The 16,085-nt window shown below is 48.1% G+C and overlaps 1 protein-coding gene across 4 annotated transcripts in view; it reads left to right on the top strand.

The window, feature by feature from the left end:
- Nucleotides 1-9,781, top strand: part of GSN (gelsolin) — a 56,833-nt gene extending 47,052 nt beyond the window's left edge. For all 4 annotated transcript variants that reach the window (XM_067743461.1, XM_067743460.1, XM_067743459.1 and 1 more), the window contains 7 exons: nucleotides 2,852-2,942; nucleotides 4,827-4,997; nucleotides 5,588-5,762; nucleotides 6,831-6,955; nucleotides 7,225-7,302; nucleotides 8,748-8,808; nucleotides 9,371-9,781. In XM_067743461.1, coding sequence (XP_067599562.1) covers nucleotides 2,852-2,942; nucleotides 4,827-4,997; nucleotides 5,588-5,762; nucleotides 6,831-6,955; nucleotides 7,225-7,302; nucleotides 8,748-8,808; nucleotides 9,371-9,540 — 871 coding nt within the window. In that variant the 3' untranslated portion in view covers nucleotides 9,541-9,781. The remainder of the gene's footprint in view (nucleotides 1-2,851; nucleotides 2,943-4,826; nucleotides 4,998-5,587; nucleotides 5,763-6,830; nucleotides 6,956-7,224; nucleotides 7,303-8,747; nucleotides 8,809-9,370) is intronic.
- Nucleotides 9,782-16,085: the final 6,304 nt, after the last annotated feature.

Here is a 16,085-nt window from a genome sequence, read left to right as displayed (position 1 = left end):
CCATGGATGCCCACTTTCATTAGTTTCTTGTATACTCTTCCAGTAATTTTTGATGCAAATATAAGAAAATCTCACCCTATATTCCTAGTTCTTTTCCTTCCTTACAAAAGCTAGCAAACTATGTATTTTATCCTGCACTTTGCTTTTTTTCACTTAATACTTCCTGGAGCTTAGTCTCTGTCAGTACATAGAGAACTTCCCCACTCCTTTTTACAGCTGCATAATATTCCATCACGTGGCTATCCTGTAGTTTATTTAACAAATTCCCTGCTGTTGCATACTTGGGTTGATTCCAGACTTTTGCTATTAGAAGCATTGCTGTGATTAGTAACCTTAAACAAACATCAGTTTGAATGTGTAGAGAAATATCTTTGCAGCAAGTTCCCAGAAGTGGGATTGCTGGGTCAAACAGTAAATGCACTTGTCATTTTGATAGATAGCACCCAGTTTCCGTAGGTGGAGTTTGTAGTATTTGCATTCTCACCTGCAACAAATGAGAGTGTCTGTTTCCCCACGGCCTCACCAGTGGACTGTGTTATCAAACTTTTGCTGTTTGTCAACCTTATAGTTTATGAAATGGTATCTCAGTATAGTATTTTTCTTTTTTCATTTCGTTTCTCTTATAGGCAGTCTCAAACTTTTTGAAGATTGACGGTTGGGTTTCTTTTTTTAAAAACTTTTTATTTTGAAATGACTTGCTGAAAAGTTGCAAAAATACTACAGACAGTTCCCATATACCCATTACACAGCTCCCTCTATGATCATGTCTTAACCATAGTTCAAGTTTCAAAACCGGGAAATTAACATTGTTGCAATACTATTTACTAATCTATAGACCTTACTTGAATCTCACCAGTTCTCCCACTAATATCCTTTTTCTGGTCTAAGATCTAACCCAGGATCTCACATGCCATTTAGTCATCACGTCTCCTTAGTGACATTTAATCATGTCTTTAATCTGTGACAGTTCCTCAGTCTTTACTCTTTTTTTTTCAATAAATTTATTTATTTAATTAATTTATTTATTTAATTTATTATTTAATTTATTATTTAATTTATTATTATTTATTTTATTTATTTATTTATTTATTTATTTATTTATTTTTGGCTGCATTGGGTCTTCGTTGCTGCACGCAGGCTTTCTCTAGTTGTGACAAGCGGGGGCTACTCTTCATTGCGGTACACGGGCTTCTCATTGCAGTGGCTTCTCTTGTTGCAGAGCACGGGCTCTAGGCGCACAGGCTTCAGTAGTTGTGGCACGCGGGCTTCAGTAGTTGTGGCGCACAGGCTTAGTTACTCCGCGGCATGTGGGATCTTCCTGGACCAGGGCTCGAACCCGTGTCCCCTGCATTGGCAGGTGGATTCTTAACAACTGCGCCACCAGGGAAGCCGTCAGGCTTTACTCTTCTTTCACAACCTTGATACTTTGGAAGAGCACTAGTCTTATTCTGTAGAATGCCTCTCAATTTGACAACCTCAGATTTTTTTTTTAACATCTTTATTGCAGTATAATTGCTTTACAATGGTGTGTTAGTTTCTGCTTTATAACAAAGTGAATCAGTTATACATATACATATGTTCCCATATCTCTTCCCTCTTGCGTCTCCCTCCCTCCCACCCTCCCTATCCCACCCCTCTAGGTGGTCACAAACCACCGAGCTGATCTCCCTGTGCTATGCGGCTGCTTCCCACTAGCTATCTATTTTACGTTTGGTAGTGTATATATGTCCATGCCACTCTCTCACTTTGTCACAGCTTACCCTTCCCCCTCCCCATATTCTCAAGTCCATTCTCTAGTAGGTCTGTGTCTTTATTCCCATCTTACCCCTAGGTTCTTCATGACCTTTTTTTTTTTTTCTTAGATTCCATATATATGTGTTAGCATACGGTATTTGTTTTTCTCGTTCTGACTTACTTCACTCTGTATGGACAGACTCTAGGTCCATCCACCTCACTACAAATATCTCAATTTCATTTCTTTTTATGGCTGATTCCATTGTATATATGTGCCACATCTTCTTTATCCATTCATCCAATGAGGGACACTTAGGTTGCTTCCATGTCCTGGCTATTGTAAATAGAGCTGCAATGAACATTTTGGTACATGACTCTTTTTGAATTATGGTTTTCTCAGGGTATTTGCCCAGTAGTGGGATTGCTGGGTCGTATGGTAGTTCTATTTTTAGTTTTTTAAGGAACGTCCATACTGGCTGTATCAATTTACATTCCCACCAACAGTGCAAGAGGGTTCCCTTTTCTCCACACCCTCTCCAGCATTTATTGTTTGTAGATTTTTTGAGGATGGCCATTCTTACTGGTGTGAGATGATATCTCATTGTAGTTTTGATTTGCATTTCTCTAATGATTAACGATGACAACCTCAGACTTTTAAAAGCAGCTTGAAAGAATTTTTTTTGGACACGGTAATACACACACGGTACAAAATTCATGAGAAGCGTTTTTTTTTTTCTTAATAGCTGCATCAGCACGTTGATTTGTCAGATTGTTTGCTTATACAGATAACACATGTTGGTTATGAGAAATTTAGACAGTCATAGGAAGAGGTGGGGCAGAAAGCCACCCACTGTAAATATCCCTGCAGGGCAGATTTAGGATGAGGAAGTCTGTTGGTTGTGGTCAGATCTCTATAAGAGGTGAGATGCTGAGCTGGGGGATGTGGCATGTTGGTCTGGTTCCTGGCACTGGTTGCTTTTGAGAGAACCCCTTTTCCTCTCTGTGTCTCAGTTTCATTACCTGTAATCTGGGGATTTGTGGGTTTCTCAGGCCCAGGGTGAAGGAGAGACTCGGAGCTCTTTGCAAACCTCAGTGCTGAGTATCACTTCCCTTCCAGGCAGGGTGCCCAGTCCACCCAGGATGAGGTCGCCGCATCTGCCATCCTGACTGCCCAGCTGGATGAGGAACTGGGAGGTACCCCTGTCCAGGTGAGCCCATTGTCCCTCGGGGCCACACCCTGGGCCCTGTCCATCTGTTCACTCATCTATCTGACTGTCCATCATCCCATTCATCCATCCATCCTTTCAGCGAACATTTATGCAGGGCTCTGACACTGCATCTGCAGCCATGAACCCACAGATCCCACCCCTGCCCTGCCCTGAACTGCTGTGATGTGGTTTACAGTCTAGGGGGGAGAAAGATGTTCAGCAGACATGCAGGCAAAGGTTGGACAATCACACATAACGATGTGTGCAGTGAGTGAAAATGATAAGACAGCAGAGGAGCAGGAGAGGCAGTGTGGTGGTTTAGTTCAGAGGATGGACATGGAGCTAGCCTGCTTGGGTTTAAAGCTAGTCTTCACCTCTGGGCAGCCTCGGACAGGTCACTTAGCCTCTCTATGCCTCTGTGTTCTCAAACTGGGGTTAATAACAGTACCTATCTCACAGGATTGCTGTGAGGATGAAGAGTTAACATTTGTAAGGCATTTAGAGCCATGCTTGGCCCATAATAGACCCCTTATACAGGTGTGTTAAGTGTAAGGACACATACGTCCCAAGTAGGAGCTAATTGGGTTAGACAGGGCCCCGATCCAGGGAGGGATTTTTCAGCTGGGACCCAATGGTTGAGTAGGAGTTAGCCAGGCATATTCCAGGTAGAGGGAAGGGTACATATAAAAGCCCTGAGGTGGGAGGGGGCACTGGTTATTAAAGCGAGGGGAGGGTGCCACGATAGGAGCCTGGGGAGATGATCAGAGGGACCAGACCACCCAGAAGCCACCGTGAGGATGTTGACCTTGACCCTGAGAACAAGGGGACGTTGCTAACATGGTAAATGTAATGTGAAGGGATTCATGAGTTTAAAAGGTTGCTCTGGCTACAGTGTTGGGCCCTGGAGGGCAGCAGGTGGGGGAAGACATGGGAGAAGGAGACAGAATCCTCCTTTCTCTATCCTACCCTTGGAATGAGCAGGGCTCTGGATTCAGATTTGGGGTTGGTGCCTTGAACTTTGACCACGACAGTGGGATCCTCTGGGTCCTGGAGGCTGGGTGCCGGGTGCCGGGTGGGATGATTACTGCCTCAGCTCATCCCAACATCAGCCTTAGGAGTAGCATTCTTGGCCCCATTTCACAGAGGAAGAAACTGAGAGGTTGAGGCCCGTGCCTGAATTCTCGCTGTCAGGGCGGAGCTTGGCTCTGAGCTCTGACCCAGCAGTGGTGGCACACGTTGGGAAGTGACTCCAATACCCCCGGCCCACACGTGCGATTGTCTTCTAGATTCAGCTAGCCAGGGTCACAACTGGGATCCGAAATGAAATGGGCACACAGGGCAGAAGCAGCTGTGATATATCTTAGACCTCCTTGCCCTCTCCCTCCCACCACTAAGCCCTTGACTGCAGTCTGCTTGTGGGGTGCACTGGCTGTGCAGGAGGGGTCTCTCCAGATCTGGAAGGCTCTATTCTCACCACTCTGCCAGCTTTCATGCCTGAGGCTGACATCACCATCCTGGAAGAAAGTGCACGAACAGTCCCTGTGCTTCCATTTAAGGGAATATTTGCAAACGTGGGCTCTCTTGGTTCTTGGACTAGACTCAGGCTCAGCAAGGCAGGGCCTCGTGGGAGGGGAGCGGCCGAAGCAGTGCCCGGGGGGCCTCAGGCAATAGTGCTGTGTCCGGCCTTCCTGGAACTCCTGTTCCCCTGCCAGCCCCTGTGTGCTGTAGGGTCAGGCACCACCCGCGCACAGACCCAAGTGTGACGGCCTTATTTGAGGGGTGAGCCCAGGCTGTGCTGGCTGCAGGGGGTGGCGGTGAGCCTGGTGTCGTACAGGACTGACGTTCCCACCCCTTTCCTGACTTGCTCTCCTATCTCCCTCCCAGAGCCGTGTGGTCCAAGGCAAGGAGCCTGCTCACCTCATGAGCCTGTTTGGTGGGAAACCCATGATCGTCTACAGGGGTGGCACCTCCCGCGAGGGTGGACAGACAGCTCCTGCCAGTACCCGCCTCTTCCAGGTCCGGGCCAGCAGTTCTGGAGCCACCCGAGCTGTTGAGGTAATGCCCAGGCCCTGGACCCCAGGCAGGGTTGGCCTCTCTGAAGCCTCCTAGGCTTGATGGGGAGATCTCCAGGCACGGGATTGGGTGGGTTTGGCTGAGGGGTTAAGAAGTAGCTTTTTGTACCTTCCTGCCCTGGCAGCAAGATTGTGTGTCTTAGATTTCCCCTTGTTTCAAGAAATGCCCATTGCCCCTTGCATACCTTCCATAACGGGCAGCTCACTACCTCACAGGCAGTCCATTCTTCACAATTTGGACATTGTTCTTCATTACATTCCAGTTGGCTGCTCTCCGTTTCATGGTGGAAGGTGCAGATCTGAACATAATCCTATTGAGCAGCCTAGAGGAGAATGGGATTATCACCTTCTTTGTTCTGGGCGCCCAACTTCTGTTAATGCAGCCCAGATTTCTAGAATCTCCTTGGCTAGCCACAGTGCACTAGTGACTCATGGGAGTCAACTAAGGCCCTCAGTGCCCAAAGTCTGTGACCTCACCTAAGAGCTGATCCTGCTGCAGCGTCTCCTGGGCTACGAGGAGGGGGCTGAGGACATTTTATCTGGTTCCTGATTAATCGAGGACTGCCCTCCCAGGTGATCCCCAAGGCTGGCGTGCTGAACTCCAACGATGCCTTTGTCCTGAAAACCCCCTCAGCCGCCTACCTGTGGGTGGGTACAGGAGCCAGCCAGGCAGAGAAGACCGGGGCCCAGGAGCTGCTCCAGGTGCTTCGGGCCCAACCTGTGCAAGTGGCAGAAGGCAGCGAGCCAGGTAGGAGCAACGGGCAGCGGGGCCTCTGCTGCTTCTGGGGATGCAGCTGTTATGTTTCCCTCCCTTCTGTCTGCTTGGGGGTTTCTATATCCTCCCCCCTCTCCTGAGCACCTGTCCCCTAATGTGCGTTAATAAAAGTGAGTTAGGGAATTCCCTGGCGGTCCAGTGGTTAGGACTCTGCGCTTTCACCACAGGGGCACAGGTTCAATTCCTGGTCGGGGAACTAAGATCCCGCATGCCACAGCGCTGCCCAAAAAAAAAAAAAAAAGTGAGTTAGATGAAAATGAGGGCTATGGTCAGTGAGAGGGAGGCGTCCAGGAGTTAGAGAAAGGAGAGCTCAGTGTGGGCTGGGGCAGGTGGGGAAGTCAGCTGGAAGAGGGGTCACAATGCCACAAGCCTGCTTTGTTTCCAGAGCATGGGTCAGGAACACCTTTGTTATGCCAACCCTAGGTCTTTCCATTCTTACTTTTAAGCCCAATCCCTCCTGCTTGATGCTTAGCAGAAATGGGGAAGAGTAGTTCTGTCTAGAGCAGCACAGTCCACTGGAACCTTCTGAGAGAATGGACATGTTCTATGTCTGCCAGGTCCAATTGGGTGGCCACTAGTCACATGTTTAGGCTAATGAATATTTAAATGTGACTGGTGGGAAAATGCAATTAAATTTAAATAGCACATGTGGACAGAGCAGGTATAGTGGAAATGATACGTGGCTTTACAGCATACTAGCTGTGTGATGTTGGGTGAGTTGCTTAACCTCTCTGAGCCTCAGCCGCCTCATATGTTGAGCGGGGATAATTATCCCCATCCCGCGGTGCTGTCGTCAGTCTCAAACAAGAAGTAGTCCTGGCTGTGTGTCCACTGCCAAGTCTTCCCTCTCTGGGCCTCCGTTTCATCACCGTCGAATCCCTCAGGCCCCTTCCTCCTTTGGCGCCCTGGGATTTTAAGATGCAGGCTGCGGATTGAGAGCAGTTGGTTGTGCTAGGGCAGGGCTTGTCCCAGGGTCTAAAGAGAAGTGCTGGAGGGGGGAGGGTGCGGTCAGTTGGTAACTGGTGTGGCCTCCCCTCACAGACAGCTTCTGGGAGGCCCTGGGTGGGAAGGCCGCCTACCGCACGTCCCCACGGCTGAAGGACAAGAAGATGGATGCCCACCCTCCTCGCCTCTTCGCCTGCTCCAACAAGATCGGACGTTTTGTGGTGAGTCCCAGCGGAGGGCGGAGGGCGCTCCCTCTGCTTGCCCCTTGGGAGGTGTGTTCCAGGGAGCGGAGCTGTTGCAGCCGCAGCAGGGGCAGGGAGTGTACCCTTCTGACAGACCAGCATAGACCCATGCAGGTTGGAGCCAGCTCTGCATCTCACTCAAGGGGGCAGATAGAGCAGGCCTACGGCGGTGGGGGGGGGGGGGGTGTGGGGGGTGGGGGAAGGGGCTTGCTGGTGCGCTGTTATTAACCTCTTCCATTCCTTCCCAGATCGAAGAGGTCCCTGGCGAGCTCATGCAGGAAGACCTGGCCACCGATGACGTCATGCTTCTGGACATCTGGGACCAGGTGGGTGAAGCACGGTGCTGCAAGTCACTTTCCCTGTCTGAGCCTCCATTTTCTCATCTGCAGAATGGGCAGATGAGAGGTAGATAAAATCTCCTTGCCAACTGCAAAGCACCATATAAATGCAAATCAGACGACCAGCGTTACTTCCCAGGCCTTAGGGGAGCGTCAACTCTTCCTTTAAATCTGTTTGTAAAGAAAGTTGAACTTTGAAGCATGTCACATGCAGGCATAAACTGTCCGGGGTGTCACCTAGAAGTAGACATTTCCCTGTCCCCACGGGGCTTGCATTCTCGTGGGGGGTGGCAGTCCATAACCCCTCCTATCAAGCTGACTTCTCCCAGAGTTGTCAGGGTTAGAGATAGCAGCCATGCAGGTGTAAGACTCCCCTCGACCCGCAGGGCTGTTTCTTGGGCTCCCCAGTTGGAGGATCAGTACCAAAAGGTTTGCAGTTTAGCCGTTCAGCTGCTGGCAACTTTGTTCCATTTACTACTTAATCTGTACATTCATCTGTTTATTCACTCACTCAGCCAACATTTTTGAAGCACCGCTGTCTTCCAGGCAAAATGCTGTGATGCTGGGAGTCCTGTGATGAGCAGTACAGTCACAATTCCTGGTGTTGAGGGGCCGATGTACTGCAGTAGGGAACACATTTGTAAATAAGTGAGGGCGAGGAAGTCTGGCATTTTATTGTCTGATACCATCTTATCAATGACATGCTCTTTAAGATATTTTAGATACACATCAAAATAAATGAGACATAAAAATCAGCTGGATAGGTTTTTTGGTGTAACAAGCTTGTCATAAGATTCAAGATGGTGGTAGTGGTGGTGAGTTGTTTTTATTCCAAGCCTTAGACCTTGTTGGCTCAGACACACGGAGACTGGCACATAGCAGACTCTTAATGCATGTTCGTTGGGTGAAGAAACCAGTGAGCATATGTTAGGCTGCTCATTTGCTGAACAAGCAAATGCCCGGAAAAGGATCATTCCTGAACTGCTAGAGAGGGGTCTCAACCTCAGTGGCTGACGGCACCTGTTAGTGAGTGAAGCAGGCCGAGCTGGGGAGACACGAAGGCATGGTGGAGTCTGAGGCAAACTGGAACTTCCCATTGAGAGGGGCAACTGCTACTCAGCTTCGTCATCCACGTGCGGGTGAAGCTGCCAGATCCTCCCCGTTTGCAAGGGAAGTTGGAAGTCTGGATTGAATGTAATCCGCTAGTCACTCAGTTTGTCTAAAAGCAGACCACCCCCTAGAGGGTGGTGGGCCTACAGAGCAGGTTGGAGGTCACCAGTTTGCCGTCTCTGTTCCAAATCCTTGGAGTCCCGGTCCGCGGGCTCTGTCAGCAGAGGGGGTGTCTGGTCCACACCTGGAACCTGCCGCGCTTCCTCCAGGAGCGCGTAGAGTCAGCACGCCTCACGCCATTTCATCTCGCGCCTCTCTTCCAGGTCTTTGTCTGGGTTGGAAAGGATTCTCAAGAAGAGGAAAAGACGGAAGCCTTGACCTCTGGTGAGGACCCAAGGGTGCCTGTGGGTCTGTGTCGTGCGGTGGGGTGGAAGCAGCTTCCTCTGCGGGTCTGGGCGTTTGTGACGGTGGAGGTGGGGACTTTCGCATCCGTGGTCAGCCCCCGGTGAGCCCTCCCTGGGGTGGTGAAAGAACAGCTCACTTTCTGCAGAAGGCTTAGGTCCCACCAAAAGGAAGCAGCAGCTAGGAGCTGCTTCAGATTCCCAGAATGCCCAAGGACCAAACTTGTCAGGATTTAGATGTGGGAAAGCAGATCCCTGGTGGCGGAGCAGATCTGATTTGGGAGCTGGAAACCCAAAAGCTGGTTCTTTGATATCTTCCAGTAGGGGACGAAGCTGGAGGTTAAACTGTGACCCCCGTTCCTTCCCATGTTCCTGGGCAGGGCAGTGGAGGAGTCATGTGGGTGTCATTGCCTTTAAGGGATGGTGGTGTCCAGTGCGGGGTTGGGCCTTGGGTACAGTGGGACCAAAAACCATCTTAGGCAGGGAACCATGTCTCCTTGGCGAGGGAGACCCTAAGGATTCTTCTCCTGCCTATGTGTCTGCAGCTAAGCGGTACATCGAGACAGACCCAGCTAATCGTGATAGGCGGACCCCTATCACCATGGTGAAGCAAGGCTTTGAGCCTCCCTCCTTCGTGGGCTGGTTCCTTGGCTGGGATGACAGCTATTGGTCTATGGATCCCTTGGACAGGGCCCTAGCTGAGCTGGCTGCCTGAGGAAGGCCCCACCCTGTTACTGGTCAGTGCCTTTCAGAACTGTCCATCCTGCAAGGAGACCTTACAGCGAGCAGGGCCACTCTGGTGTGTGTGTGTGTGGTGGTTGTTTTGTTTGTTTGTTTGCTTTTTTACAGTAGCCAAAAACAGCCCTGCAAAAATTCAGGGTGCTTGCAAAATTGTCTCAAGTATTTGTGCTTTTGGAAATAATTGAATTCAATAAAAAGCTTTTTGAAGTGTGTTACCCTGCTGTGGCTCATTTGTCTTAGTCATTGTTCTGAGAAGGAAGGGGGAGGCATGGCTTGTGTCTGTGAACCAGTGAGTGAGTTTCATTCACCTCGTGTGTGAATCATGGTCCGCTGAGAAGCAGTGAGGTGAAACGGGTATAGATTGTACTAGGGGTAAAATGCTTACGTGGAAGGAAATTGGGGGGGAACCAGGAGGCTGGAGAGCCATCAGACTGAGATGCAAGTCTGACCTCAAGTGAAGGAGGGAGGAAGAGGGGTTGGGCGGATGCATCTTAGATGGCCGTGCAGTCCAGCAAGCTTCAGCAAAGCTTTTGGGGAGTCCTTGAGCCAAAGTAAAAAAAAAAAAAAATTTAATGTAGAGTCCCATTTTTGTTATTATTTTTTATTGTAGTAAACTATACATAACATAGTATTTTATCACTTTGACCATTTGTAAATGTACAATTCAGTGGCACTAAATACATTTACAATGTTTTGTAGCCGTCCCCACTGTCTGTACCCAAACCTTTTTCATAATCTCCAACATAAACTCTGTGCCCATTAAACAATAACTCCTATTCCCCCTCCCCTCTGCCCCTGGCAACCTTTGTTCCACTTTCTGTCTTCATGAATTTGCCTATTCTAGGTACCTCGTATAAGTGGAGTCATGCATTTGTCCTCTGTCTGCCTTATTTCACTCAGCATAATGTTTTCAAAATTCATACATTTTACAGCACATGTAAAAATTACATTCCTTTTTGTGGCTGAATAATATTCCATTGTGTGTATATGCCACATTTTATTTATCCATTCATCCATCGATGGACACTCAGGTCATTTCCACCTTTTGGCTATTGTGAATAATGCTGCTGTGAACCTTGGTGTACAAATATTTGTTTGATTTAAAATGTTCTGGAGCCCAAGTCAAATCAGCCAACAAAGGATTTGAAGGTCTCCCAGGGGTGGGGTGTGTCTTATCTCCCCACTACACTCAGTCATTGGGAGGCCTGGCCTTGGAACACTGTCGGTAGGAGTTCAAAGCCAGCAGCTGGACCCCTGAGTCACTTACATTCCCTGTAGGAGAACGTGGGCAAGGTACCACACCCTGTAACATCTGCCTGCATCTTCTTCGCTTCCTCTGGTTCCCACGAGTGTTTCTGCTGACATGAGGTGCTCCTGGATGCTCCCGAAATTTGCAGCCTTTGGGGTGTGGAAGAGGGACTTCCTCTGTGCCCCACTTGGTCCCCCAGACCCTAACTCTTCGCTGATGCTCCGTTTGTCACGAAGTTCCTCTTAGACGTCTCCATGAACTTAACGTCTCTAAACCTTTTCTCCGTGGAGATCCCAAACCAGTCCAAGGAACTGCTGGGAGATAGATCCCCTTCCCTCCCCTCTATCCTTCTGGTCTTTTCTCTCCGCGTTTTCCCCTTTTTTGTTCTATGCCTCTCCCCCACCCATCCCCATCAACTTACAGAGGGAAAACTCGTTCATAGGACCGCGGAAGAACAGAAACCAGTGTGAGGGTTTATGTGGTGGGATGGGTGTGTGTGTGTTTACACTGCTGTTTCCAAAGCTGGCTGATCACCCTAATTGCCCAGGGGGTTTTTAAAACCGTAAATTCCCTAGGGGCCCTACCTCAATAGAGTCTGATTCATCGCAGAAGTGACGAGAGTAGTGGGGAAGGAATTTTCCAGGTGAAACATGGAGTGGTCGGGAGTCAGGTCATCTCAGGCAGGGTATGGAGCTATACAAAGATGGAGCTCTGAGGGAGAATGTTGTACTCAGGGACAGACAGCAGCCCAGGGGGCTGGAGCAGAAGGTGGGGAAGCAGAGAGTTCACAGAGGACCTCAAATACCACGCTGAGGGGTTTGAACTTGATCTTGTAATGCCTACCTCTACTCCAAAAGGCCACTTTCATGGTCAAAGCTATCAACTTGACAAATGCAAAGTTCTGGAACAAAGGCAGCCTTTACCACCTAGAGCTTGTAGGGCCTTCACTAGGGGAAAGTGGAGGCTTGTCTAGACAGAGCCAGCTCGCTGTGGAAGGTCAAAGGCAGGTGAACCTGCCATGCGTTCTTCATTTCCATTTATTGGCATTCAAGGCAGTTTATTGGCCAATTTCGGTGTATTAGTGTCTGTGGCTTCAGAGAGAGAGGTCTGCCTACTCTGAGAAAGGAAGTTGTCTGAGGCAATGGAGTTGCTTCGACTCCATATTTTTTTCTCTCAAAGACAAAATAATGAGTCAGGAACACTATCACTTCAACCATATATTTTTCTCTTCCTAACGGTTTTTGAGAGACGTTGGATTCCATCGTCTACAATGGAGAAGTCATTGTGAAATGCCATGACAGGTGCCCAGGGGGCGTCTCTTGGAAAGAGGTTGGTCTGGGCTTGGATCCTGAATCCTATCTTGGACAGTTCAGTTCAACAGATATATATTTATGCCAGGCCGTGTGCAAGGCACTAGGGATAGGACAGAAAATTTCTGTGAGCCTCAGCTTCCCCACCTGCAAAATGGTAATATTGTATTCATATAGTACCTAACTGCAGGTGGTACAATACAGGGATTGAAAGTGGGGCTTTGAAGTCAGACCTGGGTTCAAATTCTAGCTACACCACTAATCAGCAGTGTAATCTTACTTCAATTCTTTGTAGCTTCCTTAGCTGCAAAATGGGAATAAGAACAGAGCCCACCCAACTAAGACTTTTATGAGATTATGCTTAATACAATACCTGGCACATAGTAAATGCTCAAAAATGTTATTATTATTATTTGGTAAAACCAAAGAGCCTAGTCCACAGCAGGACTTAGTACCTAACCATGGAGGTAAAGACCCACTACACTGTGGATCAGATAGGATATTTTTGGCTGTAAGCAGTGGAAAACCAACTCAAATCAAATTAAACCATAAGCACACTTATATGCTCTCATAAATGGTAGTGCAGAGTTTAGGGGGCCTCTTGGTTGACTAAACCCATTGGGTCTGTCTGGGTTTCTTGTTGATTCTCTTGGCTCTGCCACTCCCAATCTGGTAGTGAAATATCTGTAGACATCCTGTCTATCACACCCATGCATGGCAACGCCCAAAGGAAAAGATAAAGGATTGTTTCGAGAAGTTCTCCCAGATAAGGGAGGAGGAACTATCCCCCAGTCCATAGAAAACCTCTCCTCAGATCTCAAGAGCCCGTATGGGGTTACATGACCATTCCTGACCAAATCATGGGCTGGGGGATAGAATTATCAATAGGCCAGTAAAATTCATGACAGGAGCTGGGATTGGATTCCTCTTCCCCTGAGATAAGAGCTCTAACGGGGAGAAACCTAAAGTCATGGTTCCTAGGAAGGAGGAAGGGGGCAAATGGACACTGGGTAGACAGGCATTTTGTGGGAGACTTTTTTGGAGTCAGATGCTAAAAGTAATAATGAACAGTAATGGTTCCTTACAGTTTTATGACGTCTAGTAATTTCCAGAGGGCTTAATTTCCAGCCTTTTGTTTTGTTTTGTTTCTTGTTTTTTTTCTTCAGAATCTTTGTGGGAAGATTCCCAGCCTCCATTATGGTTACTAAGTTTCTAGAGCTTCCTGAAATCTGTTAGTTGTTTCAATTTCCTTTGTCAACAAACTCTGGCTATAGGGTGGATTGAAAAGGGCTGCATCCTATTCGCAAGTGTGACTCCTTTAGGCAAATCCCAGCCTGATCTGAGCCCAGAGCTGCTGAAATTAGGAAAGATCTTGAAGATCATCTATCTTAGTCCAATGGTTCTCTAGTCTTTGGACAGGCATGGTGGTGGGGTCAGTGCATCTCTTAAAGTTGTGTACAAATTTGTGCTTATAGCTTCCAACACTTTCTCTAAAGGTCTGAGACCCAAACAGGTGGAACTCAACTTCTTATCTTACAGGTGAGGAAAATGAGGCTCAGAAAGGAGTATGACCTATCTGAGGTCACCTTACAAGTTCAAGGGTGTAGTGGGAAAAGCCTCAAGAGCAGTGATTTTAAAACTGGGATCTGGGAGCTTCCCTGGTGGCGCAGTGGTTGAGAGTCTGCCTGCCAATGCAGGGGACACGGGTTCGAGCCCTGGTCTGGGAAGACCCCACGTGCCGCGGAGCAACTAGGCCCGTGAGCCACAACTACTGAGCCTGCGCGTCTGGAGCCTGTGCTCCACAAGAGAGGCCGCGACACTGAGAGGCCCGCGCACTGCCATGAACAGTGGCCCCCGCTTGCCGCAACTAGAGAAAGCCCTCACACAGAAACGAAGACCCAACACAGCCAAAAATAAATAAATAAATTTATTAAAAAACAAAAAAACTGGGATCTGTACAATTCTATGAGGTGCTTCAGTGATTTTACAAATGTTTGATTCAAATTCCATTTTTAAAGTGGTAACAAATATCACAGACACTTGAAATTGAATGTAGAGCCTAATTTAAGGCTGTAATTGCCTTTTGTAACTCTGATTAACATTAATTTTTTTCAAAACAGCCTCATCGATTGACATTAAGTAAATGTTATAAATGTGAACTTAAGAATTTATCCTGATAAGAGGCATTTTAAATCTTTTGCTTTATAGTTTCCTTTGGAAAAAGAAAAAAGGGGGTTGCTGCTAAAAAGAAGTTTGGAAACAGGTGGTTCGCCATTTACTAGCTAGTAACCTTGTGAAGCCCAGCGTGGTGAAGCTCGCAGAGATAATAGAGTTTAAAAGGCCACGAAACTTCAAAGATCCATGGAACCCTGGTTTCCTCCCACTCAGGCCGGTGTGTTCTAACAATGTTGTGGTTACCAACACCCAATCTACTTACTTCATTTGGACTGAAGCCTAGATCTGATGGTCCAAAACTAGAGTTTAAGGCCTGCTTGGGTATGAATGCAAAGTTTCACGAGTCAAATGAAACTTGACAGTCTTGAAAAGTGATTTACATATAAAAAGACTGTGGGTGGTGGTGTGTATATGAAAGTGGAGGAGGCAGGCACTGCCTCGCCAGGATACATTCAGACAACTTAGGAGTCTTTGGAGTTAGATCCACGTTCAAATCCCAAGTCAGCTCCTCACTACCCATGTGACTTTGGGTAACTTTTAACCTTTGAGCCCCAGGGTCCTCATCGATAAAATGGCTAAAAATATGTCTAATCAAGCTGTTTTTTTACTTTTATAAACATTTTTATTTATTTATTTGGCTGCATTGGGTCTTCGTTGCTGCGCGTGGGCTTTCTCTAGTTGTGGCGAGCGGGGGCTACTCTTTGTTGCGGTGTGCGGGCTTCTCATCATGGTGGTTTCTCTTGTTGCGGAGGACAGGCTCTAGGCGCGTGGGCTTCAGTAGTTGTGGCATGCGGGCTCAGTAGTTGTGGCTCGTGGGCTCTAGAGCACAGGCTCAGTAGCTGTGGCGCAGGGGCTTAGTTTCTCCGCAGCATGTGGGGTCTTCCCGGACCAGGGCTCGAACCCGTGTCCCTGGCATTGGCAGGTGGATTCTTAACCACTGTGCTACCAGGGAAGTCCTTTTTTCTAAGTTTTTTTTTTGATGTGGACCATTTTTAAAGTCTTTATTGAATTTGTTACAATATTGCTTCTGTTTTATGTTTTGGTTTTTTGGCCCCAAGGTATGTGGTCTTAGTTCCCTGACCAGGGAATGAATCTGCACCCCTTGCATTGGAAGACAAAGCCTTAATCACTGGACCACCAGGGAAGTCCCTCATCAAGTTGTTTTGAAGATGAAATGATAGAATGTATGTATAAGTATTCGAGCACAGGGCCAGGTACCTAGTGCTCCACAAGCGGTAGCCATTAGTTCAAGATGGTTCTTTGAAGGTTGGATGTGGCAGGTAACACCCATTAGTTTTATATCATTTATTTCTCTTTTATTTATTTATTTATCTTTTGAGGTACGCGGCCTCTCACTGTTGTGGCCTCTCCCGTTGCGGAGCACAGGCTCCGGACGCGCAGGCTTAGCGGCCATGGCTCACGGGCCCAGCTGCTCCACGGCACGTGGCATCCTCCCGGACCGGGCCACGAACCCGTGTCCCCCGCATCAGCAGGCTGACTCTCAACCACTGCGCCACCAGGGAAGCCCTAGTTCTCTATTTAAGTAGGGGGTATGCCAGTGTGATTAGCTGGGTGACAGTAAGAAGTGAGGTCCTGTCCTGTTTGGATTAAGGCAAAGGGAAATGAGCCCAGCCAAAGATTCAGTGATCTCAAACTCCCCAGGGAAACTGCAGGCAGGTGCACCAGAGGGAGCCAAGACATGAGAGACGGCAGATGGACCACGCCCTCTCCTCCTCCTCTGGCCCAGGAAAAGCACACAGAAGCCAAAGCGGCTAGTCCAGGACT

This window comes from Pseudorca crassidens, chromosome 7 (genome assembly GCF_039906515.1).
Source record: "Pseudorca crassidens isolate mPseCra1 chromosome 7, mPseCra1.hap1, whole genome shotgun sequence".
Classification (NCBI taxonomy): domain Eukaryota; kingdom Metazoa; phylum Chordata; class Mammalia; order Artiodactyla; family Delphinidae; genus Pseudorca; species Pseudorca crassidens.
The sequence above is the reverse complement of the archived record's forward strand: the minus strand, read 5'-3'. Positions and strand labels throughout refer to the sequence as shown.